The 26,875-nt window shown below is 37.5% G+C and overlaps 5 protein-coding genes and 1 non-coding gene across 8 annotated transcripts in view; 5 read left to right on the forward strand and 1 right to left on the reverse strand.

The window, feature by feature from the left end:
• Positions 1 to 632: 632 nt before the first annotated feature.
• Positions 633 to 3,516, forward strand: LOC130994077 (transcription termination factor MTERF15, mitochondrial-like). The gene is made up of 2 exons (XM_057919113.1): positions 633 to 867; positions 1,879 to 3,516. The coding sequence occupies exon 2, from the start codon at positions 1,885 to 1,887 to the stop codon at positions 3,094 to 3,096; it is 1,212 nt and encodes a 403-aa protein (XP_057775096.1). The 5' UTR covers positions 633 to 867; positions 1,879 to 1,884; the 3' UTR covers positions 3,097 to 3,516.
• Positions 3,517 to 4,309: 793 nt separating this feature from the next.
• TRNAW-CCA (transfer RNA tryptophan (anticodon CCA)) lies at positions 4,310 to 4,381 on the forward strand. The gene has a single exon. It is a non-coding gene; the product is annotated as a tRNA-Trp (tRNA).
• A 300-nt stretch (positions 4,382 to 4,681) lies between these two features.
• LOC130993984 (pentatricopeptide repeat-containing protein At4g39620, chloroplastic-like) overlaps positions 4,682 to 26,875 on the forward strand; it is a 31,770-nt gene continuing 9,576 nt past the window's right edge. The window contains exons 1-4 of one of the 3 annotated variants that reach the window (XM_057919031.1): positions 4,682 to 5,214; positions 5,745 to 6,876; positions 7,160 to 7,339; positions 7,659 to 7,994. In XM_057919031.1, coding sequence (XP_057775014.1) covers positions 4,858 to 5,214; positions 5,745 to 6,860 — 1,473 coding nt within the window. In that variant the 5' untranslated portion in view covers positions 4,682 to 4,857 and the 3' untranslated portion in view covers positions 6,861 to 6,876; positions 7,160 to 7,339; positions 7,659 to 7,994. Of the gene's footprint in view, positions 5,215 to 5,744; positions 6,943 to 7,159; positions 7,340 to 7,658; positions 7,995 to 26,875 lie in introns of those variants that run through there. The other 2 variants (XM_057919025.1, XM_057919038.1) reach the window with 2 other exon arrangements.
• LOC130993886 (glutathione hydrolase 1-like) lies at positions 8,496 to 11,499 on the forward strand. The gene is given in 8 exon segments (XM_057918922.1): positions 8,496 to 8,755; positions 8,859 to 9,208; positions 9,479 to 9,665; positions 9,668 to 9,957; positions 10,022 to 10,257; positions 10,391 to 10,655; positions 10,956 to 11,093; positions 11,165 to 11,499. Coding segments are annotated over 7 exon segments (1,665 nt in total). The 5' UTR covers positions 8,496 to 8,755; positions 8,859 to 8,878; the 3' UTR covers positions 11,384 to 11,499.
• LOC130993728 (pentatricopeptide repeat-containing protein At2g22070-like) lies at positions 11,925 to 15,052 on the forward strand. The gene is made up of 2 exons (XM_057918771.1): positions 11,925 to 14,614; positions 14,796 to 15,052. Exon 1 carries the CDS (start codon positions 12,219 to 12,221, stop codon positions 14,547 to 14,549), a length of 2,331 nt encoding a protein of 776 aa, XP_057774754.1. The 5' UTR covers positions 11,925 to 12,218; the 3' UTR covers positions 14,550 to 14,614; positions 14,796 to 15,052.
• On the reverse strand, positions 15,127 to 16,802 carry LOC130994452 (uncharacterized). The gene is made up of 2 exons (XM_057919497.1): positions 16,634 to 16,802; positions 15,127 to 15,730 (listed from the first exon to the last, which is right to left on the reverse strand). The coding sequence occupies exons 1-2, from the start codon at positions 16,652 to 16,654 to the stop codon at positions 15,296 to 15,298; spliced, it is 456 nt and encodes a 151-aa protein (XP_057775480.1). The 5' UTR covers positions 16,655 to 16,802; the 3' UTR covers positions 15,127 to 15,295.

Genomic DNA, 26,875 nt, shown 5'->3' on the forward strand with positions numbered 1-26,875 from the left:
TACATAATAACTTCTTTTGCAGTTCATCTTTACTTTTTTTGACACATAAATGCGTATAATAATCATAGATGACATTATTTTTGATAAATTAACAGTATTGAATAAAGAAATTTAAAGACCGTGTCACATGAGATTCGAACGCAAGACCTTTGGCCCTAGATATTAACCCCTTACGATTTGACCAACACACGACACACAAACATAGAGGACTTTATTTTGAGGGATGATCAAACAAGCTCAAAATTAATCAATGCATCAAAATAGTAGATTAGTTTAAATTATTTTTATCTATACATAAAAGATTCAATGCTTACTGTTATGTTATTAGTGCGATTAGCTCTCCTTGTTGTTTGATTTAGGGTTTTAATTTCGATTTCCAATTTCTTTTAGGCTATTGTGAGTTGGCATTTTGCTATTTCTGGACGGGATATATTAATATTACTGATTTAAAAAGCCTATTTTGATATTACGCTGTGATGAAAAATTGCAAATCAGTGTCAAAACAGATACAAGCATCGGAATCTCATCTGTTACAAAATTATGGAATCTCATTTGTTTTTCATCTTTTCTAAACTTAGTGGTTTATTTATTTCATATAATATGGTTTAATTTTTGGTTGTAAATACTAAATTGGATAGACTACACAATGATATCCAATTGTTTATTGTTTATCTATACATGTCCACTTTTATGATTAAATAAATTAGATTACTTTACAAACATCAGTAACTCAAATATAATGAAGATGAATAGGTAGGACGAGAGGTGTGAGAAATTAAGAATAGATATTGGTACGGCGGCGTTGCTGTGTTTTGCTCTCCTGCCACCTCCCCTACGGCGGCGCCGCTCATATCCGGCAGCCAACAGGTCTACCATTATTCTTCTTAAACGCTCAGTTACTTATCTTGAACCAATTTATTCTCGTTACTTCACTATGCTAGGAAACTAATATATTGTGCAAATGCTAAATAAAGGAGTTCGGAAGTCCAGTTTCAATCGATTTAGGGATTGGAGATCAACATTTTTGGAAACTTCAATGATTTTCGAAACTTCTGCAGCAATTCTTCGTATTGGTTTGTGCTGCTTCTGAGTCATATAATATCTATATTATCGCTCATTTCGCTATGGTATTCACGGTTTTCTGGCATTTTGAAATTTGAGTTTTTAGTAATGATATCAGTAACCAAATGATTTTTGAGAATGACTACATGCCCTAATCTTTAAATGTTTTACGCAATTTCTGATTTTTCCCCTTTTACTTTGATATTCATTTGAGTTTCTGGAAACTAGAGTTTTTAGTAATGATATCAGTAACCAAATGATTTATGAGAGTGAGCATTTTCTGATTTTTCTCCCTTTTATTTTGATGTTCATTTGAGTTTCTGCAAACCAATTCCTATGATGATAAAGTTCTGTGTTTGCATACACTGAGATGCATGTCTCTTGAGATTTGAGGAGTGATCATTAGTATTCCTGAATCCTGAGTGTATCTGGCGCCAAATAGTCGATCTCTAATTGAAATTTCTAACGTTGTTGCCGATGTGTTCCTGTCCTAAATGGCAAGAATTAGTTTATATGGCTTAGTTCTATGTTGATTTGATTGGCTTGCTGCTTTGTTAGCTGTTGTTCTATGTGTTTCTACTTTCTAGTTGTAGATGTACATTGTTCCCAAAAATAAAAAGTTAGAAAAGAATTGGAAAACAACTTATCTTGTTTTTCCATTGTATTGTTTCAGCTCTACATTTTTTATCAATCTGCTACACACTTCCTTGTGTGTGTGTGTGTGCGCACGTGGTGAGAGAGAGAGAGGGAGAGAGAGAGAGTGAGAAGCTCTTTTATTGAGTTTGAAAGTTGAACTGTTCTTATCTTTACATGCAGGAAACAATGAAGAAACTGATGCAGGCTTTCCAAATTAAATCTATTTTCTTACCTTCACCATCACAAAATTATCTCTCCAGCCCTAGCAAGTCACTTATCTCATGGATTACGGCTTACTCTACATTGTCTCAGAAGAAGGCCATTTCTCCCAAACTAAATGTGGAAAACTCTATTTTAGCCGATTACCTGGTCGGCTCCTTAAAACTCTCCAAAAATAGAGCCCTTTCAATCTCAAGCAAATTACACTGCCAAACTCTTGAAAAGCCTGAACAAACGGTCCGTTTCTTTAGAGGTCTTGGTTTTTCTGATGCACATATCCGAGCCATAGTCAATAGTGTACCCCGGCTTCTCCTTTCAGATACTGAAAAAACTTTGAAACCCAAAGTTGAATTCTTTCAAGAACTCGGTCTCTCCGGACCTCTTCTAGGTACTTTCATTTCTAGAACCCCCTGCATCTTATATTGCAGTGTTGACAGATGTCTGAATCCTAGAGTTGATCTCATTAGGAAAATCATTGCAACTGATGGAAGGACTAGAAGTAAAGAGAGTGTTAACGACAATCTGTTTCGGATAATTACAAGGTGCGGAAGGATTATCCTTGCGAGACACACGCTGGAAGATAATGTTGCGTATCTGAAGAGCTGTGGAGTTGTTGGCTCACAGTTGTCATCCTTGCTGGTTAGACTGCCCAGGATCTTTACTCTGAGATACGATAAACTTGAAGAGGTTGTTTCAAGAGCGCTGGCCATGAATTTCACTATGGGTTCAAGAATGCTGGTTCATGGTATTCATGTTCTTAGTTGTATGAACAGCGATACATTTAATGCTAAGTATGAAGTGTACAAGGCGTTCGGGTTCTCCAAGGAAGAGATTGATTTGATGTTTAGGAAGTCCCCGTATATTTTTGGGCTATCTGTTGCAACTCTGAGACGTAAACTTGAATTGCTGCTGAGCAATCTTAAGCTGAGCAGATCGGTGGTTGTTCAGATTCCTATAATGTTGTCGATGAGCATTGAAGCACGAGTAATGCCACGATACAAAGTTCTGGAGATTCTAAAGTTGAAGGGTGTGTTGAAGAAGGATCCAAGCTTGAGCAGGGCAATGTGCATGCAGGAGAGTAATTTCTTGGATACTTATGTTCTGCCATTTAAAACAGATGTTGAAGAACTATTATTAGCTTACAATGACCAACTTCTGAATACTTCAACAAAAATTTGATGTTTGAAATAGAACTCTGGGCAATCTTTGGTGGTTTTATGAGAAAGGTTCATGAATTTGATGGCCAATTCAGTCACCTGAAGCTGGTTATTTGGTTATGAGAAATTGTGGCTCATCGGATCTCATTGCATGCTACGGAGTTCTGGAGACGAGGTAATGTAATATCCTGACTATGAAGTTCAACTTACAATTCATCTGTTGATAGAGAGAGGATCTATTTGTGCCCCAGAAAAGAATCGTGTCTTCACTGTGCTACATTTCTTTGTATCATCAAACTGCTAATCTCTGCTGCAATTTTCCCTTTACTTTGAGAAGTAGGAAGATGGAAGCTTATGAGTTTATTGATAATCTTTGTATTCACTCTGTTTCTGTCCAATTTCATTTTTTGGAAAAATTTATGTTCAATTTCTTGATTGATCATCTCATTTTATAGTTGAGTTTACAGGAGTGGCATGATATTGGATTTGAATGTTATGATTACCAAAATGAGTTGAATTTGAATTTGAATATAATAATAATCTGACAAAAAACTCATTAATCTATATTGTGAAAAATCATGTTGATATGTAATTTTGTTGAATGATACGACCCTAATGCTAATAACTTGTGTGTGTGTGTGTTTGTGTCAGAAATTACACTATACTATATTTTTTTGAATTGCAAAATTACATTATATATTACTCCATATTATTATTAATAGACATTACATCAACGTTCGTCAAGATTGTGAAAATGTAGTGTCAATTGGATTCAACACTAAGACAGGAAATCTTTCAAATCAACGTTGAGATCTATATATTGCATCCACGATTTTTTCATGATTTGATCCAAAATTTATATCTTTTTTTCCTTTCGTATGTATTGATTTAATTGCGTGAATGTGTTGCGCCTACAAGTTTCATTTTCATTTTCTTATGAAGAAGAAAAAAGATGTTGAAATGTAAAGATGACAAAAGAAAAAAAATGTTACTATTTTATTTTTCGTTTTTGAATCGTCCACGAAAAAAAATTCTTATTATATTTTTGAGATTACACTAACGCACATTTTTATGCTTGTCTTTCCGTTTTCCTCATTACCTTTAATTTACCTCGTAGATTTTATTATTATTTTTTTTTGAGATAGCTAGCCACATTTACTATATCGAGAAAAATACTTTTAATTATTACTTGAATTTGTTATATAAATCATCAGATTACAACTTTAACAACAAGTGGATCCGTGGCGCAATGGTAGCGCGTCTGACTCCAGATCAGAAGGTTGCGTGTTCGATTCACGTCGGGTTCAATTCCCTAATTCCACTTTATTTTTTATTTTAATTCAATATTTTTTCCCTGTTTTTAATTAGTATTTTTCCACTTCATTTTTAAATTTTCTTATATATTTTTTTCCCTTTTCTATAATTACTTATATATTTTTTCCCTTTTTTATAATTAGTTATATATCCCCACTTCATTTTTAAATTTTTTAGTATTATATATTTTTCCCCCTTTCTTATAATTAATTTCTTTTTAAACAGTTTTTTTTTTTCAAATACCTTATTTTTTCCTTTTTTATCATTAGTTTCTTTTTTATAACAATCTACCCCAAAACCAAAACAAAACAAAACAAAAAAAAAAAAAAAGGAAAAAAGAAAGAAAAGAAGAAGAAGAAGCAGGCATTTTCACTTTTTCAGTTATTGAGTAAATCTTCACTTCCCTAACAGAAAATCTGGATAAAAGAGTCTACGGCGGAGCAACCAGCCGAGGCCTACCAAGTCCAGTATGACGACGACCCCTCCTCTCCCCTTCGCGTCCGCCTCTCTGCAACTCACCTCCGTGCCAAAACCCAGCTACATCCAATCTTCAACCCATCGCCCATACCCAATTTCAAGAATCCGAATGTGCGGGATTTCGGCCTCACCCGGAAAGAAAACGGGTCCCAGGAAGACCCGCAAGAAAATCAGCTCCTCTCCAACTTCAGAAGCTGAAGACTTGGTTCGATCAATCGTGAGGAATATATCGGATAAGGAGCCGTTGCTGAGCACTCTCAATAAGTATGTGCAGTTTGTGCGCACCGACCACTGTTTCTTGCTGTTTGAGGAGCTCGGCAAGAGCGAAAGGTGGCTTCAGTGCCTCGAGGTATCCTCTCCCTCTCTCTTTGATTTTTGTGTGTTCTATCACCTAATGTTGGGGATTGTTTATATCTTGCTTCATGTTTTTAGGGCTCCAACATTAATCTAGATTGGCATTTATACTCTCTCTCGCTCTTTGATTTTTGTGTGTGGCATATTGTGTATTCTATCACCTAATGCTGGGGATTGTTTATATCTTGTTACATGTTTTTAGTGCTTTCACATTTAGCTAGATTGACATTTATCCTTTCTTTCTTTCTCTCTCTTTGATCTTTGTGTGTGGCATATTATGCATTCTATCGCCTAATTTCGGGAATTGTTTATATCTTGCTTTCATGTTTTCGATGATTGAGCTAGATTTAGTATGAAGGAGGCATGTATCCTCTCTCTCTCTCTCTCTCTCGATATTGAGTGTGTGCATTTTGTGTGTTCTATCACCTAATGTTGGGGATTATTCATATCATGCTTATTAGTACTTTCACATTAAGTTAGATTTAGTATAAAGGAGGCTTTTTCAAAGAAAGATTATGTTTTTAGGTATTCAGATGGATGCAGAAGCAGAGATGGTATATAGCTGATAATGGGGTTTACTCAAAGTTGATTTCTGTGATGGGAAAGAAAGGGCAGAGTCGAATGGCGATGTGGCTTTTCTCCGAGATGCGCAATAGCGGTTGTAAGCCCGATACATCGGTCTACAATGCTTTGATCACGGCCCATCTCCACTCTCGGGACAAGGCCAAGGCATTGGCCAAGGCCGTCTCTTATTTTGAGAAGATGAAGGGGATGGAGCGGTGTCAGCCAAGCATTGTCACATACAACATCCTTCTGAGAGCTTTCGCTCAGGCGAAGAATGTTGATCAAGTCAATGCCTTGTTTAAAGATCTTGATGAGAGCATTGTTAGTGCTGACACCTTTACGTTTAACGGGGTGATGGATGCTTACGGGAAGCTAGGGATGATTCGGGAGATGGAGCTGGTTCTTGCTAGAATGAAGAGCAAGAAGATAAAGCCCGACATCATCTCGTTCAATCTGTTGATTGATGCGTATGGGAGGAAGCAAGAATTCGATAAGATGGAGCAAGTGTTTAAGAGCTTGCTCCGCTCCAAGGAGAAGCCAACGCTCCCTACGTTTAATTCCATGATCACAAACTATGGGAAAGCGCGGCTGAGGGAGAAGGCCGATTCGGTCTACCAGAAAATGACAGAGATGGGCTATAGACCGAGCTTCATTACTTATGAGTGCCTCATTATGATGTATGGATACTGTGATTATGTGTCGAGGGCTAGGGAGATATTCGACCAGATGGTTGAGTCGGGAAGGGAGAAAAAAGTGTCGACTTTGAATGCTATGCTTGATGTCTACTGCAAGAATTCTCTGCCTATGGAGGCAGACATGCTTTTTGAGAGTGCACGTGCTTCTCAAATGCTCCCCGTTGATTCGACTACTTACAAGCTCTTATACAAGGCTTATACGAAAGCTGATATGAAAGAGCTGGTGGAGAAATTGCTCGTGTGTATGGATAAAGATGGAATCATTCCTAACAAAAGGTTCTTTCTCGATGCTCTAGGGGCACTCGGGTCTTCTTCTCCTAGCAAGAAGCCCACCAGCAGGAACGACAGGTTGCCCAAACAAGCTCCCACTGGAAGGGCGTAGCTAGGTGGAGGTGGAGGTACAAACAGTTTATTCTTTAAGAGGTGCATTCGTTGTGAAATGCACACTTGGTGAATATGTTATGGTAGTAGCATATTCCATTTCTTGCCTACATGAGTAAATTATTCTGTTATTCTAATTGATGCTTAGTGCTTTTGTGGAAATTATGTCATGGTAGATATCATCAAGGAGCTGAGCTACATTTACCTAGACTCGAGAATATAGAGATAAAATGAGATTTTCTTGAACTGGAGGCTGTTCTAGTTTCTTACAATTTCGATTTCTAATCTTTCTGTTTGCAGTTGTTAAATCCATGGATGTTAGAGAATGTTCGTTTGGTGGCTGTTGATGCAGCCGTTGGGCTTAGAAGCTGTGAAACTCCTATCTAAGTCCTCGGTGTGGTGGTAGATTTATGCTCATCCGGTAAAGGCTAAAGTGTTCGACTGAAAGAGTCAAAGAGATGGCACTCACGAGTATCTAAGGTAGCCACTCATCGCCATGTTTGAATTGCATAAATAGCAACCTACCTTAACTGCCCGTGTCCGTGTGTTTTTTTGAACTCATCTACGCTGTAGAGTGAAGTGGCTAAGCACAATCTAGTTTCAATTCAAATTTTTATGGTCATTTTTCATAACGGATTAATTGGAAGAAACTGAAGATCACAAAAGCAACGAAGCAGAGCCTATAAAAGTTAACTGTTGTGATCCTCAAAGTAAACCAAACTCAACCATTTGAGTTGAAAATTGATTCAATATTAGTTGGTAATGAGCCGACTTTTCAACTCTTGATTCTGTTTTGCAGTTGACTCCATGGTTCTTTCATTCAAATACTGTTCTTGGCTTCTCCCTCGACACAGGGATCATCCGCAAACAACACGATTCCTTGAACGAGGGCGATATCGTGCCATTTCTGCAGCTCGAGAGATGGATCATTCAACTGTGGAATGCTTTATGGTAAACGGGTAAGCGCAGCAGAAAGGGTGGGTGGGATCATTGTTTTGATGATTTCTTATATATATCCAACAGCAGTTATTGCGTTTATAGGCACACTGCATATCTGTTTTATTTTGTAGTTCAAGATTTTATTTTTACTCCTTAACGAGTTTATAAGAGCTGTCATCACAATAATCTTGTTTAATCAGCAGAGTTTTCCTTTTCTTGAACATAACAAGAATTTGAGGATTCAATTAAATAAAATTTAATAATTGATGGATTTCTTTAGCAATGTCTAAGTTTTTATTTTGTTGAATGTTGAGAATAAAGCTCATTGCTGACGTCATCATGAGAAATTTTGAAATCCGATTTTGCACCTAAATTCCAAAATATCGGCAACGTAACATCATTTTTTGCATGTGCCAAGAATGTTGCCATCGCCCACCTACTAAGCACATGCATGCCAATACTAATTTCTTCGTTTCAATAATATCTCCATCTTTTGATTTGTAGAAACATTGACACTTTCAATTATTTCAACAAAATTTTTCCTTTAAATACGTGTTAGATTAAAATTACAAAGTAGGTCAAAATTAATTGATCGAAATCAACCGTATATGTTTAATTGTCACATCCAATTATGAAGTTCGAATTTCTAGCCACGTGTTGATATAAATCGATTGAATTAAATCCATTGAATCAATCAATTCAGTTAATACCAGAAATGTTATAATCATATCTACGAGTGCGAAAGTCACGCTTTACACAAAATATCTAAAACATTAAAAAAGTGTAGCCAAAAAAAAAAAAAAAACGAGGCACAGATTTTATCTTTGCAAGCAAAAAAGCACCAAGTAAGACAATCCAAAAACAATATCTCGTAAACACCTTTAGCCATTTCTTGGCAAGAGTAAAAGGAAATAAATGAAATTAGTCTCCCACAAATTGTGATATATTTACTTGAGTGTGAGTTTCTATAGTCTAATTTTGTTTTTATATGAATTTGAATGGATCGATGTATCCGAGGCTGAGTTACTGTTCCATTGATAGTTGTAGTTTTCTTCTACAGATCATTTGCAGCTACGACCAATGTCGTGGTGGATGACCTCTCTATGGCAGTTTCTCTTGCTGTCGTCATCGTTTGCTGCTGCTGCAGCCGGCGATGGCAGGCGGCAGAGCGTCACTGCAGAGCACGGGGTCGTGGCCACTGACCACGGCCTGTGCTCGAGGATCGGGAGGGACGTGCTCGTGGAGGGCGGACATGCAGTGGACGCGGCTGTGGCCGCCACCCTCTGCCTCGGAGTCGTCAGCCCCGCCTCCAGCGGCATTGGCGGCGGCGCGTTCATGCTGGTCCGTCTAGCCGGTGGCGACGCGGAAGCCTACGACATGAGAGAAACGGCTCCAAAACATGCTTCCGAGGTATGAGGTAAAGGGGGCTTAAGCCCCGACCAAGCAAAAAAAAAAAAAACTTATAAAATTGTTAATATTATCGGTTTTATGTGCTAATTTTTGTATAAGAAGTTCCTATCATCAAATCGAATAGAAAAATTATTTTTTAAAGGTCTCAAATTAAAATTTAAAAAAATACCGTGTTTTTTTTGGTCTGCCCCTGGTTTTGAAAGTATGTTTGTGGTGTTGAATTGGATGGATTGGAACGACGTCGTTTTGACGATGAAAGTTCTGTGCCAGAACATGTATGCAGGGAATGCTGCTCTGAAAGCTAGCGGGGCGCTGTCCGTAGCAGTTCCTGGCGAGCTGGCGGGTCTGGCGGAGGTCTGGAGGAGACACGGCCGGCTTCCATGGAGGAGGCTGGTTGCACCCGCCACGCTAGTTGCAGAGAAGGGGTTCAAGATATCGCCGTATCTGCATATGCAGATGGTGAGCTCGGAGTCGAAGATTATGGCCTGCTAAGGCCGGGCGATGTGTGCCACAACAAGCCTCTGGCGAAGACGCTTGCTGTGATCTCAAGGGCGGGAATAAGGGTATTTTATAACGGCTCTGTCGGGCAAAGCCTGGTCAGGGACGTGGGGAAGGGCGGAGGAGTGTTAAGTATGGAGGACTTGGAGAGGTACAGAGTGGAGCTGAGGAGAGCGGTGAGGGCGAACGTGATGGGAGTGGAGGTGGTAGGCATGCCCCCGCCTTCGTCTGGGGGGGCGGCTATGGTGCTTGTAAGTCATCTAAGAGTGTGGCAGTCGTTTCTTTGTTGTTGATGATTTTTCTCGATTTTGTCAGATGCTGAACATTCTGGCGGGGTACAGGGACAACTCGGATATTCCGAGGTCCCTGATGGTCCACCGCCAGATTGAGGCTCTGAAGAACGCATTTGCGGTGAGGATGAACCTCGGCGATCCGGATTTTGTCGACGTGCGACGGGTGTTGAAGGATATGTTGTCCGAAGAATTTGCTGCGCAGCTGAGGAAGACTATTTTGGACAATACAACGTTTAATTCCAGCCATTATGGTGGGAGGTGAGAGCTTGTCTAGTTGCAAATGATACTGTCTTATTTCCACAACATTTGTTGTGTTTGTTTGATTCAAATACTTAAAAAGGAATGAGATTTTTCATGTCTCGTTCTCTCTTTATTTTTATTTTTTATTTAGATGGAACCAAATCCACGATCACGGCACGAGCCACATTTCCATCGTGGATAGTGAACGCAATGCAGTGTCCATGACCACCACCATCAACTCGTATTTCGGATCCAAGTTCATGTCGCCAAGCACCGGAATCATCCTCAACAACGAAATGGATGACTTTTCCGTGCCTGAAAACGCCACAACAGACGCGCCGCCTCCTGCTCCGGCCAACTTCATCCTCCCTGGGAAGAGGCCGTTGTCGTCCATGACGCCTACAATCCTTCTCAAGGTATTCTTGTCAAAACTGACTATTATTAACATTATATTATTGTCTCCTATAGTCTCCTATCATAAAAAGGCTTTATTTTTGTACCTACTTCATCTTTTAAACTAGTTCTCCACCATAAAACCTTTTAACATAGTCTTTTTTTCATTTGTGGTGATGTATATATATAATATATGTATAGGGGATAAAAGATTTAAAAAGGCAGACACATACATGCATTACAATTTTATCATTTAAACGAGCTGAGCTCAAGCCTGCAAATAGTCTAAAACATGAATATCTTTTAAATAATTTTGACAACAGAATGGAGAGCTGAAAGCAGTTATAGGTGCAAGTGGAGGGGCAATGATAATAGCAGGAACAACTGAAGTTTTGCTAAACCATTTAGCAAGAGGGATGGATCCACTCTCTTCTGTTGTAGCTCCAAGGTCTTACCATCAAGTAAGTGTTGTAAAGCACATGCATCTTACTAGTACCGTTGTTTCTAACATTGCTCGTCGCCTCTGCTGCAGCTCATCCCCAACGTACTTCAGTACGAGAACTGGACGGTGCCAACGGGCGGCCATTTTGAGGTACCGGTCGAGACGAGAGCCGAGCTGGCAAAGAAGGGCCATGTCCTTGAGAGCCTTGCCGGTGGCACAATATGCCAATTTGTGGTTCAACAAATGAATGGCTCAATGCTTGTTGGTGTGAGTGATCCTAGAAAGGGTGGATTTCCAGCTGGTTTTTGAGCAATATCAAGATTCACCTCCAATTTGTTCTCATATTCTATAAAAGAAAACAAGAGTAATGACATTCAATGCGACTTAGTTGGTGGAATGAACAATTTCGATCTGAATCCCACCAATCAACCTTCTAAATTGATCTAAAATAATTGAAAAAGTGATGCAATCTGACGCCAAAAAAAATAAAAAAATGTGCAACATGTTCTGTTTGTCTACATAGTAATCGTTCTAGCTCCAAACTCTCCCCAAATGTAAAATAAATTCTAGAAATTTGATTAGCTTCCCTCAAAAAAAGAAAAAAAAAGAAAGAAAGGATGAAATTTGATTAACTCGAAAGTGTACTTTAGATTACTTAAAACTATTATACAACACTAATCGCAAATCATAAGTCGTATAAAAAATCTAACCACACTACACAAATAGTGCACGACAGACTCGACCTAAAATTATATGCCTTGTCTAATTAATAATTGTTATTTTTTTATAAAAAAATTACTAATAATAAATCTTCAATTTTTCATTCCGTATATTTTGCAATTAAAATGGCTGTAATCTCCGCTTGGTTATGTGAATGTGACTATGTCCAAGGTCAATTAGTATGCAATTTTTTTATTTTTTTATTTAATAAAAGCAGCATTAAAAAAAAAACGTAAAAAAGTTCATGAATCCTTAGATAAATCTTTGTCTGATCTTTTTCCGGTAAACCATTTTAGAGCCGCCGCGTTCCTGCCGCCGGTAACCTTATCGATTATTTTCCTCTTAAGTAATCAAGAATGAAGCAAACATCATTACCATAGCTTGAGACGAGGAGAGTTTAATTTTTCGCTTTCAACTTTGTAGCATGTCGCAGTGGGAAGAATATGCTTCAATTCTGCAAACAAGCATAAAAAACAGACGCCCTTCGGCAGTAAAATCATTCCACGCCAGCATAATCAAATCCGGGCTCAACTTCGGAGTCATCTTGACGAACCACGTTTTGAACGCATATGCTAAAACCGGGTCTCTCGTCGATGCCCGCAACATGTTCGACGAAATGCCCGTGAAGAATGTGTCGACTTACAACACGCTCTTGTCCGCTTACGCTAAGCAGGGCAGAACCCGCGACGCGCTCCGTGTGTTTGACGAATTGCCTCAACCGGATTCCGTTTCCTGGACCGCGCTGATCGTGGGGTACAATCAAAAGGGCCGCTTCGGCGCTGCTCTCGCCATGTTCATCGAGATGATCAAGTGCAGAGCTCTGCCTACTCAATATACATTCACCAATATTCTCGCGTCGTGTGCCGCTGTTGAGGCGTTGGATGTGGGCAGAAAGGTGCATTCTTTTGTGGTGAAGCTTGGCTTCTCTGGCGCAGTTTCTGTCGCCAACTCCTTGTTGAATATGTATGCGAAATCGGGTGATGCAGTGACGGCAATGGCTGTTTTCAACAGAATTGAGTTGAGGAATGTTTCCAGCTGGAATGCAGTTATCACATTGCATATGCAGAGAGGTGAGGTAGAAGAGGCATTGGCTCAATTCGAGGAGATGAAGCAACGTGATGTGATCTCTTGGAATTCGATGATTGCAGGCTATAGTCAGCGCGGCTTTGATGCCAGAGCTCTGATATTGTTCTCAGAGATGCTCGAGGAGTCTAGTTTGAAGCCGGATAAGTACACTCTGTCAAGCGTGCTGTCGGCTTGTGGGAATCTTCAAGAATTAGAAGCTGGGAAGCAAGTTCATGCTTATATCATTAGAGCTGAGTTTGACACCTCGGGGCCTGTTGGGAACGCGTTGGTGTACATGTACTCGAAATGTGGTGGCGTTGGGATGGCTAAGAAGGTGTTGGAGGTGTGTGGGACATCTACTCTCAATGTCATCGCATTTACAGCTCTACTGAATGGATACATCAAGCTTGGAGACATAGATCCGGCTAGGCAGATCTTTGACTCGTTGCATGAACGTGACGTGGTCGCGTGGACAGCTATGATCGTGGAGTATGCACAGAACGGGGGCAACAACGACGCAACTGAGCTCTTTAGATCCATGTTGGAAGAAGGCCTTATGCCTAATAGCTACACTCTTGCAGCTATGTTGAGAGTGAGTTCAAATCTCGCTTCTTTAAACCATGGGAAGCAAATCCACGCGACTGCAGAGAAATTGGGGGAAGTGTTGTCTGTCTCCGTGAGCAATTCTTTGATCAGCATGTATGCAAGGGCTGGCAACATCAGCTGTGCAAGGAAGTCATTCGGTTTGATACAACGGAGAAGAGATTCAGTCTCGTGGACTTCAATGATCACTGGTTTAGCTCAACATGGACATGGTGAGGAAGCATTGGAGCTCTTTGAGGAGATGTTGTCATTGGATATTAAGCCGGACCATATAACTTATGTCGGTGTTCTATCCGCTTGCACGCACATGGGGTTGGTGGAGAAGGGCCGTAGCTACTTTAGAAAGATGAGAGATGTCCATGGAATCGAGCCAACCTCCAGCCATTGTGCCTGCATGATTGATCTGTATGGTCGTGCAGGATTGCTGCGTGAAGCTCAAGATTTCATAAGGAGCATGTCTATTGAGCCAGATGTTGTAGCTTGGGGTTCACTCTTGGCTTCTTGTAGAGTTCACAAAAATTTGGAGGTTGCTGCAATGGCAGCGGAGAGGATACTTTCGATTGAACCGGACCACAGTGGAGCCTATTCGGGCTTAGCAAATGTCTACTCTGCTTGTGGGAAGTGGGAGGAAGCTGCGGAGATAAGAAGGTCGATGAAGGAGAGGAATGTAAAGAAAGAGCAAGGGATCAGCTGGCTGCAAATCAAGAGCCAAGTCCATATCTTTGGTGCAGACGATGCGCTCCATCCACAGCGAGATGCAATTGATCTGAGGCTGGGGAAGATTTGGGTGGAGATCAAGAAGATGGGATTTGTTCCAGACACTGCATCAGTCCTGCACGATCTTGATGACGAGTTGAAGGAGCAGCTTCTCAAGCATCACAGCGAGAAGCTCGCCATTGCGTTTGGATTGCTCAAAACCCCGGAAAACAGCACTCTGACCATCATGAAGAACCTTAGAGTTTGCAATGACTGCCACTCTGCCATCAAGTATATATCCAAACTGGCTGGTAGGGAGATTGTTGTTAGAGACGCCACTCGTTTCCACCATTTCAAGGATGGTTCGTGTTCATGCAGGGATTACTGGTGAAGCATAGTAGAGATCGCCTCATTACACACTTCAGTTGATCACTGTCATCATCAAATTTTGCGGAGGTAAAAGATTTTTTGGGGGTTTCTCATTCATTGAGTTAGAAATATTCAATTTTTTTAGGTGTTTTGATGCAAATTTACTTGGATTTCAACTTTGTTCAAGTTATGTTCACTTTATTTTCCTATAGTTCATATTATTGTTTCTTAGTATAAGTATGAATCACAGTCTCCACCCTTTGAACAGCATAACCATTCGAGTTAATGGTGGGCGAGCAAGTGGATCATCGTCTAGAACTGTACATGGCACACAGCCCCCTTCTCCGGCGAAGGGCGCCGCGACAACCCACCACGACTCACGCCTCGTCCCCCTTTTCTCTCTATCCCCTCCCTCGTTTCTACAGAATACAATCCCTCATCAACGAAATCTCTAAATTGAAAGAAAAACCCCCTCACTTTGTCTCTCAGCACACCAACACAAAGGTTTAAGTCTAATTTCTCAAATACAGTATATAACTCAATTCTATATACAAAGCATACAAATCAACATATAAAATGAAACAAAACAAATACTCCATATATCAAACAAAAAGTCATATGCAATTGAAGTTCATGTAATATCAATGCCTATGCACACATGCAAGCTAAAATTGTAGAATTATTACACGTGCCATGAATCCAAAAAATGTGGTCTACTGCCATCCCAGCAATTGATGAATCCAAAACAAGATTGTCAATTAATGTGGTCTACTTCCATCCCGATCTCTCTCCTAGAAAGTCAATGAAAATGAGAAAGAGAAGCCCAAAAATGAGAGTCATGGAGGAGGCAGTGAAGCATTTTGCTATGTCAGTCCAGCCAAGAGATATCCTGAGAAAATCGCAAACGGCTATGACGAATCCGGCAATGCAAAATACAAATCGGGTCACCTCCATGCGCGTAGGCGCATATATGAAACGGCGGGAAATGCCTGTACGTGCCTGCGAGGCAACTTGATCGGAATCAACATTTTCAGAATCATCATCACTCGTCTCCGCACGGTTCTTGTAGTTCAGGATGAACAGGCTGAGCTCGGTTATGTACAGTAGGACAGGACTTGCGATAGCCATACGCTCCAATTTCTTTCCCCCGGTGAAAACAGCCACCTCATTTCCAAACAAAACTAGAAGAACCAACAAAATCCACTGAAAATGACAAAACAATGCAAATATGTTATATTAAATGGGATTAGTAATCTTTCCTTTTAATATGCAAAGAAAATAATGAAGTATAAAACAAAACAAAAACTAAATAGACAAGACAAAACAAAAGGAGATCGTCCCCAACAAACTACCGATTACTTATACAGCAAAATGACCCAAATCACTCGTCCCATTATAGTAGGTTTAATGGACTAAATAGGCCCAATATTAAATTTGGGCTCCAACAGCACTGTCCTTGGAAATAATGTTTCTCAAAACCCATTAATTCCAATGTGACAAATTAAAATAGTTTCTATACCACATTACCACCCTAGGTGAAAAATAATTTATTTATCTCGGTCGTCATATTAGTCTATCAGAATACATAGAAAACATATTTATTAATTTTATCATACATAAAATTCAACCAACAAATATCAATCCATAGACATTAAAAACCAGAAAAAGTGAAGTGATTTTCAACTTCGATAACCATTCCAAGGTTTATTAAGAAAACCCTAAACTTCAACTAATATACCATACCATAAATGCATAAACAACTCTCAATTATGCAAAATTAGATATAAAAAAAAAACAGAAAAGTGAAGTGATTTTCAACTTCGATAACCATTCCAAGGTTTATTAAGAAAAACCCAAAACTTCAACCAATAATCCATACCATAAATGCATCAACAACTCTCAATTATGCAAAATTCTAATCAAGTACTATCAAAAACTACAAATCAAAGGTATATATCACTCGAAAATTAAAGTAAAACTGTTAAACACTTCAATCCTAACCCTAGAATTCTCAATCAATATTTTCCTTCGGTGTGTTTCCAACAGATTGGAGAACAATAATCACTATGAGATTTTTGCCGAAAAACATAATTCATGGTTACGTACCCCAATGTACTTCGAATCCATGGTGCTCGGATCGGAGTGAGAAGCCTCCTAGAGAGAAGCCTCGGTGCCGAGAGGAGAGAGAGACCAACCCAGCCTTCCAGAGAGATCGAAGAGATGATATTTTTTGTGCGAGTACGTAGAGAGGGATAGTTTTATGCGTGAAGATGGTGTTATAGGAATCAAATTTGGCGGGAGACCTTGTTACATGTCATTGTCTCCTTAAGAATTGATTATATGGAGTTGTAACACACTAACTACTGTGGGCTGTTGTGCACACGTGGAAGATTAAGGTAAGAAATAAGAAGCACACGTGGAGGAAGAATGTAATTAAATTAAGAATCACTACAATTTCACTCTTAACCATTTTAATGATTTATCGGCGATTCATTTCCTTTTCATCGTTTTTCCTTTTTATTTTGAGAGGCAACTCTAGCAAATTCAATCAGAATTGTGCCACGTACGTAACACAACTAATAAATGGATTAATTGTGTTGTGTGTAAATACACAAATTTTGAGCACTTGTTTTAATTCACATGCACAAACTTATTGTTCCTCTTATTTTATCCTAAGATGTATTGTCAACAAAAAAAAAACAATTAATGTCGTATACTTAACTTGAGTATTGTATTGTTTTTACCATCGACCAATTTCCGTGTTAGTATCAATTTTGAAGGAAAACAAATTTAGTGGAAAAAATTAGACAATCATTAGATTTGTATATTTAGATTTAAAAAGTTAGTTAATTACCCCCTCCCCCTAAAAAAAGAAAATTAGAAAATATAAAGTTATAAATAATCATATTTATTAATACATGAGTTAATTGCACCAAAATACACGAATTTTAGTCATTTTTTCATTTTGCATACCAAATTTAAAAAATTACATTTTAAACCATAAATTTTGTAACTCATTCAATTTTCCATAAAATTCAACTTCAATATATACGCCTAAAATGTTAAATCACACGTCGGATTTTAGGATGTTGAAGTTGAATTTTATGGAAAATTGAATGAGTTGCAAAGCTCATGATTTAAAATGTAATAATTTTTAAAATTCGCGTGCAAAAAAAAAATGACTAAAATTTATATATTTTGGTGCAATTAACCCTTAATAAATTGATCAACATATTATAACTATATATATATATATCTAGTTGGTTACGCAGAAGGAATTTTATATATACTCATTAATCTTCCTCTCGAGTCACTATTATACTCTAGTCACTATTATACTCTACATACTTCATAAAGCAAGCGGCAAAAAGAAAAACAACTTTATGATAGCCCCTACGTTGCCATAGGCTATTTGTATATGCGCCCCCAAACCTAATGCTAAAATACACGACAAAGAGCAGAAATACTATCTCCAACTATTCTTCTACATTTGATTTGAGCTTTGCGGCATAGTCATATAGATTAATTTAATTAGACATCATATCACAGATTTTCACTTTTGTTTATTCAATAAATAAAAGAAGAAAACTCTAGAATTATAAATTACCGAGTGCCGGTTTCTTGTTTGCTTCTCCATTTGAATCTACGACAATCTCCGTTGCATTTTTATTTTCCATACTCTTGTCGGATTCAATAAAAATCAAATTTACTTCTATATATTGACACTCAACGCATATATCAGTAATCTGTAATTAATTTGTCATTATATTGGAAGAAAATACCATATTATTTTGTGTTAATACGGTAAGAATATAGAGCAGAGGTATATAGACAAATTAAAAAGACTAGTACGGCCATTCGTGCGATGCACGACGAACATCAAAATTAAACAAAAATTTAAATAAATAAATAAATATAAATATCAAATAAAATTATAATATAGATAAATATAAAATACATTTTAAAAATAAAATAAAATAAACTAATCCACGTCAATTACTCAATGAAATCCTGAATTTGAATATATAAATTTTTAACTTTGTATAAAGCGTAATGATAATTAAAATTTAAAAAATTTCGATAATAAAAATTAGCATTACGCATTATTATCATTATAGAGTATTACACGTCATAATAAATAAATAAATAAATATTTTTTTTCATACACAAACATAACTAAAAAGTTGTAAAACTTTAATAAAGAGAGAGAAAATATGATATTTTAAATTTTAATCTTTTTCATATCTTATTTGTTTTTAAATTCATTTTTCATGATTTTGATACTTTATTAAATTTAAAATGCATATTAAATATTTTTTTTCATGAATCAAATGTAACAATGTTTCGAAAAGAATTAAAATACATTTAAAAAAATAGTGAAAAGATTAGTGGGAGAAGAGAGAGAAAAAAGAAAGGGAAAAATTGGAGGAAAAAAAACTCCTCTTTTAAATATTATATAGATTTTGCTAGAATTAAATCGAGAAGTCTGTTTTTTTAATATCCACGGCTATTCATTTAATCACAAAAATACGTGATATGCATATAGGGGTGGGCTACCGTGAGAGCACATCTTAAAATAAGAAATAAGAGCAATTTTTAATGTATGAATTTTATGTAGAACACGTATGAATTAGCTGTATACATGTATGAATTGTGAAAAATAAATTTTTGCTACCTTTAGATTCGAACTTAGGACCATAAATCCATCCAATCGGATTACAAATCAACCGTAAATCTTGATGATCTAAGGGGGCTAAAAATAATTCTTATTTTATATCTTAAGAAATGTTCTTATTTTAGCCCTTCCCTATGCATATATGTGATTAATATGTGTCACCACTCACATATATAATATCCACGAGTATTTTTCATGCATATTTTTACAAAACTACGTGCAATTAGTTAAAGATATGTAGGTTGGGAAATTGTGGGTTTGTTTAGGAATGGACTTATACAGGTTAGCCCGTTTGGCCCAAAGCGGATTAGGTTAGTCAGGATTGGGCCAGTGGGCTTTTAATTTAGAGGGTGTTCGGCTGAGCTAATAAATTCTTGAAAATAATTTACTTAATCATATCAATTTATTTTTTAAAATTAAATACGTATTTAATTAAATGAATCTGGTCAAATTGAATTGACAAAGCAATTCAAACTCTACTAATCTCAATCATTCCGTCAATTAAACGTAGATTTTTAATTTGAATAGCAAGAGCTTCTTCTTGTATAGATTTTAATTAGGTGAAATCTTATTTAAAAAAAAAAAAAAACAATGTGAAATAAGGCGATTTATATGAATTCTTCACTTGATTGAGATTATTATAAATTTGATACAAGATTAAAGATTTCAAATATATTTTAGCATCTTATCCTCTATTGTTCTTTATTATCTAAATTCTTCATTTATACTAATTTCATAATCTATATCTATCTATCTATCTATCCATCTATTATTATTATTATTATTATTATTATTATTATTATTATTATTATTATTATTATTATTATAGATGAAACTGAAACAAATAATATTTTTAGGTATGAAAAATATATTTTTCTTCACGATACAGATAAAATATATAAAATAAAACTAAAATTTTAATTATTTTGATAGACGTAAAATAAGATTTTATTTTTAAGTAATCGGTTTATAGAATTTGTGCTTTATTATGCAAATATGTAAATCAATTTATTATTTTCATCATATATCATTCAAGTTCATTTATATTCGATTCTTTCACTCTAAAAAAATATTTTCTCTCTCAAAAAAAATATTCTCTGTCTAACTTATAGGCTCGATAAAAAGTTCACGTGGCACATCTGATGAGATAGAAATACACTTATGGCACCATAAAATTGTAGCCACGTGGAATCCAGTGTACCTAGTGGATTTTCCGATACCAAAAATTGGCGCTCGTGACATCATTGAAAAAATGTTAATTATTATACATCGTTTGTCAAAAATTACAAAATGTGATACTATTGAAGAAAATGTCAAACATTTGTGACAATATATGTTACTCCCTCCGTCCCACGCACCTTCATAATCCACTTCACTTTTTTACATATATTAACAAAATGCAATAAATAGTGCTTGAAAAATTCAAATAGTACTTAAAAAATACAAAATATATATAATTATTCAATTTTGCCCTGATTTATTCTATGTTTGACTATATTTAAATAATGTTACTTTGGAAAAAAAAGAAATTTAATGTTAATTTAGTTTAAAAAGTGGACTATATTGTAGGACATCTAAAAAATGAAGAAGGGATTATGAAGGCGGGACAGATGGAGTATTTTTTATTTTAAAGTGTTTTGACAAATAAAATCACGAACTAGTTTAATATGATAAATTTAATATGATTTTTGATGTATGACGAATTAAATCATTAATTTTTAAATTTTTATAATTTTGTTTCTCAATTTTTTTTGGGTTGCCGAAGTGCTGAATTGGAGCTTACGTAGATTAATAAAGACGACATCATTTTTGTAAGGCCTAAATGACGTTGTTTCATACAATTTTAATTGATTTTTTTTTTCAAATTATAAAGAGGTTGTATCCCGTATCTACACCTTAATTTTCAATATTCAATCATTTTATTACAAACAACGTCGTAACATGAATATTACGTAGCGAACTAATCCACATAAACTCCAACCCAATAATCCGGCAATCGAAAAAAAGTTGGGGGACGAAACTGCAAAAGTTGAAAATGTGGTGATTTAATTCGCCACACTTCAAAATTCACGTTAAAATTGCAATATCGAACTAATTCATGATTTTATTTGCCAAAATCATTATTTTGAAAATCTACACATACGATACTCCCTCCGTATGCTACGAGTATGTTGCTCTGGTTGGGATACAAGTTTTGATAAAATGGTGATTTCTGTATTATATATATATAGGGAGAGGTTCAATAGAGACCATCATCTACACAAATAATAGAGACCAAATCTTGTTCATTGATCTTACATGATATGTTAGATGTGGCTCAAGGTTATAATTGTCATTCCATAATAATCATAATCGTATAATCCCTTAATTAACATCAATCAAATCTTATTTAATTTTAGAAACTTAACATTTCTGATACGCTAGTTACGATAATATATAGAAGGTTTTCATTCAATTATTTATGTTCATGATCAACTATTGATTTTTATTATTATTTGGGTTTGAAATCTGGACGTCCTTTCCTCCGCTGCCGCCGTCCTCTCCTCTCCCGCCGCCGCCTCAGATCTCTCCAGCGACCGTGCCGCCCTCCTCGCCCTCCGGTCGACGGTGGGGGGGCGCACCATCTTCTGGAACACAACCGCCAGCAACTCCTGCGACTGCACGGCTCAGTAGCAACATTGATTTCTCGACTTAGCAACCGGCCGGCTTACGGCCTTCGTTTCTCATTCTCCCTACGACGAAAAAGGATCGAGAAACCACCCTCATGTAGCCCGATCTACCTCACACAAGGACAACCAAGCCGTAGACCTTCACTGCTAAACACCATCGCGAAACGACGATCGGAAAACCCCCCGACGAACAGCTTTTATTCTTGCTAACATAGACGAAGGTGAGTCGAAGCCTTTGTTTCGATGAATTCTTGTTTCTCAAAAATCTTGGAAATTTTGTGGGGTATAGATAGGATTGTTGTGAACATTCATGCAAATTTTCAAGTTATTTGAATTTCAAATCTCAGTTTTGTTAAGAAAAAAGGGAAGTTTATAAATGAAAGAAATCAAGAATACATTATCTACTTCCCCTAAAAAAGAATACATTATACACTATCTATTTGCTACTGTAAAATGGTGCGTATTTTACAAATCTCAGTTTACCTAACATAAGAATAATAACGTAATAGTATAGTATTGAGTATTCTATTTCTATGATAAATAACAATCCAAAAATCGGAGTATAATTACATAATAACTTCTTTTGCAGTTCATCTTTGCTTTTTTTGACACATAGATACGTATAATAATCGTAGATGAAATTATTTTTGATAAACTAACAGTATTAAATAAAGAAATTTAAAGACCTTGTCACAGGAGATTCGAACGCAAGACCTTTGATCCTAAATATTAATCCCTTACGATTTGGCCAACACACGCACACAAACATAGAGGACTTTACTTTGAGGGATGATCAAACAAGTTAATCAATGCATCAAAATTAGGGCTGTCTAAATGGTTATCGGGTTTTGGGTATTCAATTAACCGAACCAAAATTCTCGGGTTTGGGTATCTAATAACCGAAAATTTCGGGTAATGGGTCGGTTTCGGTTATTGATTTTCCAAAATTTTCGGTTATCGGGTTAACCGATAACCGATTCGGTTAACCAAATAACCGAAAATTATTTTATTATTTAATATATGTATATATCATATATAATAGGGTTAATTCTCTCTAAATCCTTAAACTATAGTCATTTTCCGTTTTTTCCCTCAATCTTTGAACTTCCCACAAAAAACCCCCAACTTTCAATTTTTCCTAATTTTCCCATGACGGGTTTTCCGGCCAATTTCGGGTACACGTGGAACCGGAATTAAATGATGTGGAATCGCCGGATTCTTAACAAAACGACGCAGTATCTAAGGTACATAAACGACGTCGTTTTTTCCTTGTTTTTCTTCAATTTTTGACGGTGCCGAGGCTGACGAGGTCGGAATAAAGCTCCGGCGCGCCGGCGAGGATTTTGAGCTTCTGGAGCTCTTCGTGGAGCTCGAGCTCGGAATCGGCGAACTTCTCCGGGTTGTCCGGGTACTTGAGGCGGGCGGCGGTGTTGGCGTTGAGGCGGCGCTCCAACGAGAGGGCGAGCCTCTTTAAGGTTTTGAGGTCGAGGGTTTCGATGGCGTTCTGCTGCGATTTCTCAAGGGCTTCGAGGAGCGAGAGGTCGATAGGGGCGTCGAATGCTGGGGAGCCGGAGCGCATTCATTTCTGAGGCGGCGGTAGCTCCATTACGTCGCCGTCCCCAGTATCTGGGCGGTTGTGGCGGTGAGAGAGAAGGGAGAAGCCAGACGGGGGAGAGGGGGACGAAGTGGGTTTTCAATTGGCGCCAGAAATCGAGTGGAAGAGAGAGGGAGGGGGGAGAAAATGCCGGCGGTGGGCGATGGGGGAAGGGGGAAGAGGGAGAGCCGATGGAGGTCCATGGCTGCTCGCCAGACTGATTCGAGAGGAGGGAGTCAATTTTGAGGTCTAGAGAGTTTGGTGGCGGCTATCCAGGCTGCTCACCGGAAGTTTCAGAGAGAGAGATGGGCTGAGTTTTGTTGAGGGCTGGTCTGGGGGACAGCGGCGGCCATGGTTGCTGTCGCCGGGAGTTTGATTGAGAGACGGAGGGAGGCGGTGGCGGTGCTCTTCGCCGTTGCCAAGGAGGGACAGCGGTGGTCGATGGCGGCTCCTCGTCGGAGTCGGAGGAGAGGGAGTTCTGTGAGGTCTGGGCAGCGGCTGGTCTTCAGCTGCTCCGCCGGAGAGTTGAGGGAGGGGGAGAGCCAGACGGGGGCAGAGGGGGAAGAGAGAGAGAGAGAGAGAGAGAGAGAGTGACGTGTCAGGGTGGGGGTGGGGTGATATGCCACGTATACGGTGATTTGGCAAGAATAACGCCACATAGGAAAATTCCGACACCGGATTTGGCCGGAAAACCCGTCATGGGAAAATTAGGAAAAATTGAAAGTTGGGGGTTTTTTATGGGAAGTTCAAAGATTGAGGGAAAAAACGGAAAATGACTATAGTTTAAGGATTTAGAGCGAATTAACCCTATATAATATATTTGTAAATTGAAATTGAAATTAGGAATTTAACTTCATCCCTCCGCAGCGCTACAGAACCCTACTCTGCTCTTTCCGTCTCCTTCACCCTCCGTTCGCCTCCTTCACCCTCCCCTCCGTCCGCCGCCATCCACCGCCCTCCGTCTGCCGCCATCCACCGCCCTCCGTCAGCGCGAACTTCATCCGCAGAACAGAACCCTAAGTTCCCTGAATCCCATCCGCCTCCTTCACCCTCTCCGACGTCCGACGCCATCCACTGCCCTCCGTCTGCCGCCCTCTGTCAGCGCGACTGCCCTAAGCGCGACCTGCCCTAAGGAGAAGAAGGCCGCTCCAGCCTCCCGTCCAGGCAGCTCCGCGCGCCACGCCGCCGAGCTCCGGCAACCGGCAGTCCGGCAGGTATTGTTGAAGCTCTATTCATTAACAACCTCTTGCTATATTATGACTGATGAGTGATGATTTAGAAATTAAGCTCTGAATTTCAATGAAATAATTGCTGTGAATCACATCAATTAGAAATTAACCTCTGATTTCGAATTTGCTTATGAGTTTATAAGTTCTGAGTCACTGAATCACAGCCTGTTTCAATGAACTATCATATTTGTTTCAACTTTTGTATTTTGTTATCCTCAACTTCTCTCTCAATGAACTTGTTGTCTTCACCATCTGTTCATTCCAAATGTGTAGTTACTGCTCACATCCATTTTAATTTCGATTGAGTTATTTATTTAATGTGGTTTCCTGTTCACATTTCAATCTGGAAAACTGTTGAGTATGAATCAACTATATATATTGATTATGCAACCTTATGCAGTTATGCATATCATTTAATTCTTCTTCTCTGGGAATACTTGCTATATTTGTTTAGAACTCAAATCCTAAATTAATTGGATTTGTTTCAATGAAATACTTGCTATATCTGCTGAGTTATGAGTTATGAGCTAGAATTGTATCTTAAATTTTGTAGATAAAATGGAAGATTCACGAAAACCCGATAACCATTTAGACAGCCCTAAATTCAAAATAGTAGATTAGTTTAAATTATTTTTATCTATACATAAAAGATTCAATGCATCAAAATAGTAGATTAGTTTAAATTATTTTTGTCTATACATAAAAGATTCAATGCTTACTGTTATGTTATTAGTGTGATTAGCTCTCCTTGTGGTTTGATTTAGGGTTTTAATTTCGATTTCCAATTTCTTTTAGGCTATAGCCTATTGTGAGTTGGTATTTTGCTATTTCTGGACGGGATATATTAATATTACTGATTTAAAAAGCCTATTTTGATATTACGCTGTGATGAAAAATTGCAAATCAGTGTCAAAACGGATACAAGCATTCCTATTGGAATCTCATCTGTTACAAAATTATGGAATCTCATTTGTTTTTCATCTTTTCTAAACTTTTATGTGGTTTATTTATTTCATATGACATGGTTTAATTTTTGGTTGTAAATACTAAATTGGATAGACTACACAATGATATCCAAGTGTTTATTGTTTATCTATACATGTCCACTTTTATGATTAAATAAATTAGATTTGGTTCGACATCAGTACTTTACAAACATCAGTAACTCAAATATAATGAAGATGAATAGGTAGGAGTAGGACGAATAATATTCCGAGGTGTGAGAAATTAAGAATAGATATTGGTACAGTATTAACAACTAGTCAACGAGGCACTCTCCCGTGCAACCGATTGCATCGTACAACTAGCTTTTGAATGACATTACTTTAACATATAAATGACACTTGAAAATCTTCAAGTGTCATTTGTATGTTGAGGTAGAGTCATTCAAAAATGTTCAAGTGTCATTTCCCGAATGAAGTAGTGTCATTCTAAAAATCAGTTGCACGATGCAACCGATTGCACATGAGTATTTGTGTTAGTTCAATTAATTTTATTTATTTGTATTTTCCAATAATATGTTATGCCATCCACTATCCCAAAAGAATCCACTTCACTTAATAATAATAATAATAATAATACTATTAATTTATCAAATAATAATAATAATAATAATAATAATAATAATAATAATAATAATAATAATAATAATAATAAGGCTAAAGGTTTGGGTTTGAGTCCTGTGGCACGATCTTTAAATTTTTTTATTTAATACGGTTAATTTATTTAAAATAATAATAATGACAATAATAATAATAATAATAATAATAATAATAATAATAATAAATTGCCATGATATCTAGTTTTGGACCTTAATTTATTGCAGTCTGCGCGCTGCTGTGTTTTGCTCTCCTGCCACCTCCCCTACGGCGGCGGCGCTCATATCCGGCAGCCAACAGGTCTACCATTATTCTTCTTAAACGCTCAGTTACTTATCTTGAACCAATTTATTCTCGTTACTTCACTATGCTAGGAAACTAATATATTGTGCAAATGCTAAATAACGGAGTTCGGAAGTCCAGTTTCAATCGATTTAGGGATTGGAGATCAACATTTTTGGAAACTTCAATGATTTTCGAAACTTCTGCAGCAATTCTTCGTATTTGTTTGTGCTGCTTCTGAGTCATATAATATCTATATTATCGCTCATTTCGCTATGGTATTCACGGTTTTGTGGCATTT

The sequence above is a fragment of the Salvia miltiorrhiza genome, chromosome 1, assembly GCF_028751815.1.
Source record: "Salvia miltiorrhiza cultivar Shanhuang (shh) chromosome 1, IMPLAD_Smil_shh, whole genome shotgun sequence".
Taxonomy (NCBI): domain Eukaryota; kingdom Viridiplantae; phylum Streptophyta; class Magnoliopsida; order Lamiales; family Lamiaceae; genus Salvia; species Salvia miltiorrhiza.

What these genes read in the sequence shown, in the direction of transcription:
- LOC130994077 (XM_057919113.1), top strand. Translation starts at nt 1,885, where the DNA reads ATGAAGAAACTGATGCAGGCTTTCCAAATTAAATCTATTTTCTTACCT.
- LOC130993728 (XM_057918771.1), top strand. Translation starts at nt 12,219, where the DNA reads ATGTCGCAGTGGGAAGAATATGCTTCAATTCTGCAAACAAGCATAAAA.
- LOC130994452 (XM_057919497.1), bottom strand. Translation starts at nt 16,654, where the DNA reads ATGGATTCGAAGTACATTGGG. An exon ending in TGGATTCGAAGTACATTGGG is followed by an intron (nt 15,731 to 16,633) that starts GTACGTAACCAT and finishes TGTCATTTTCAG; the next exon opens with TGGATTTTGTTGGTTCTTCT.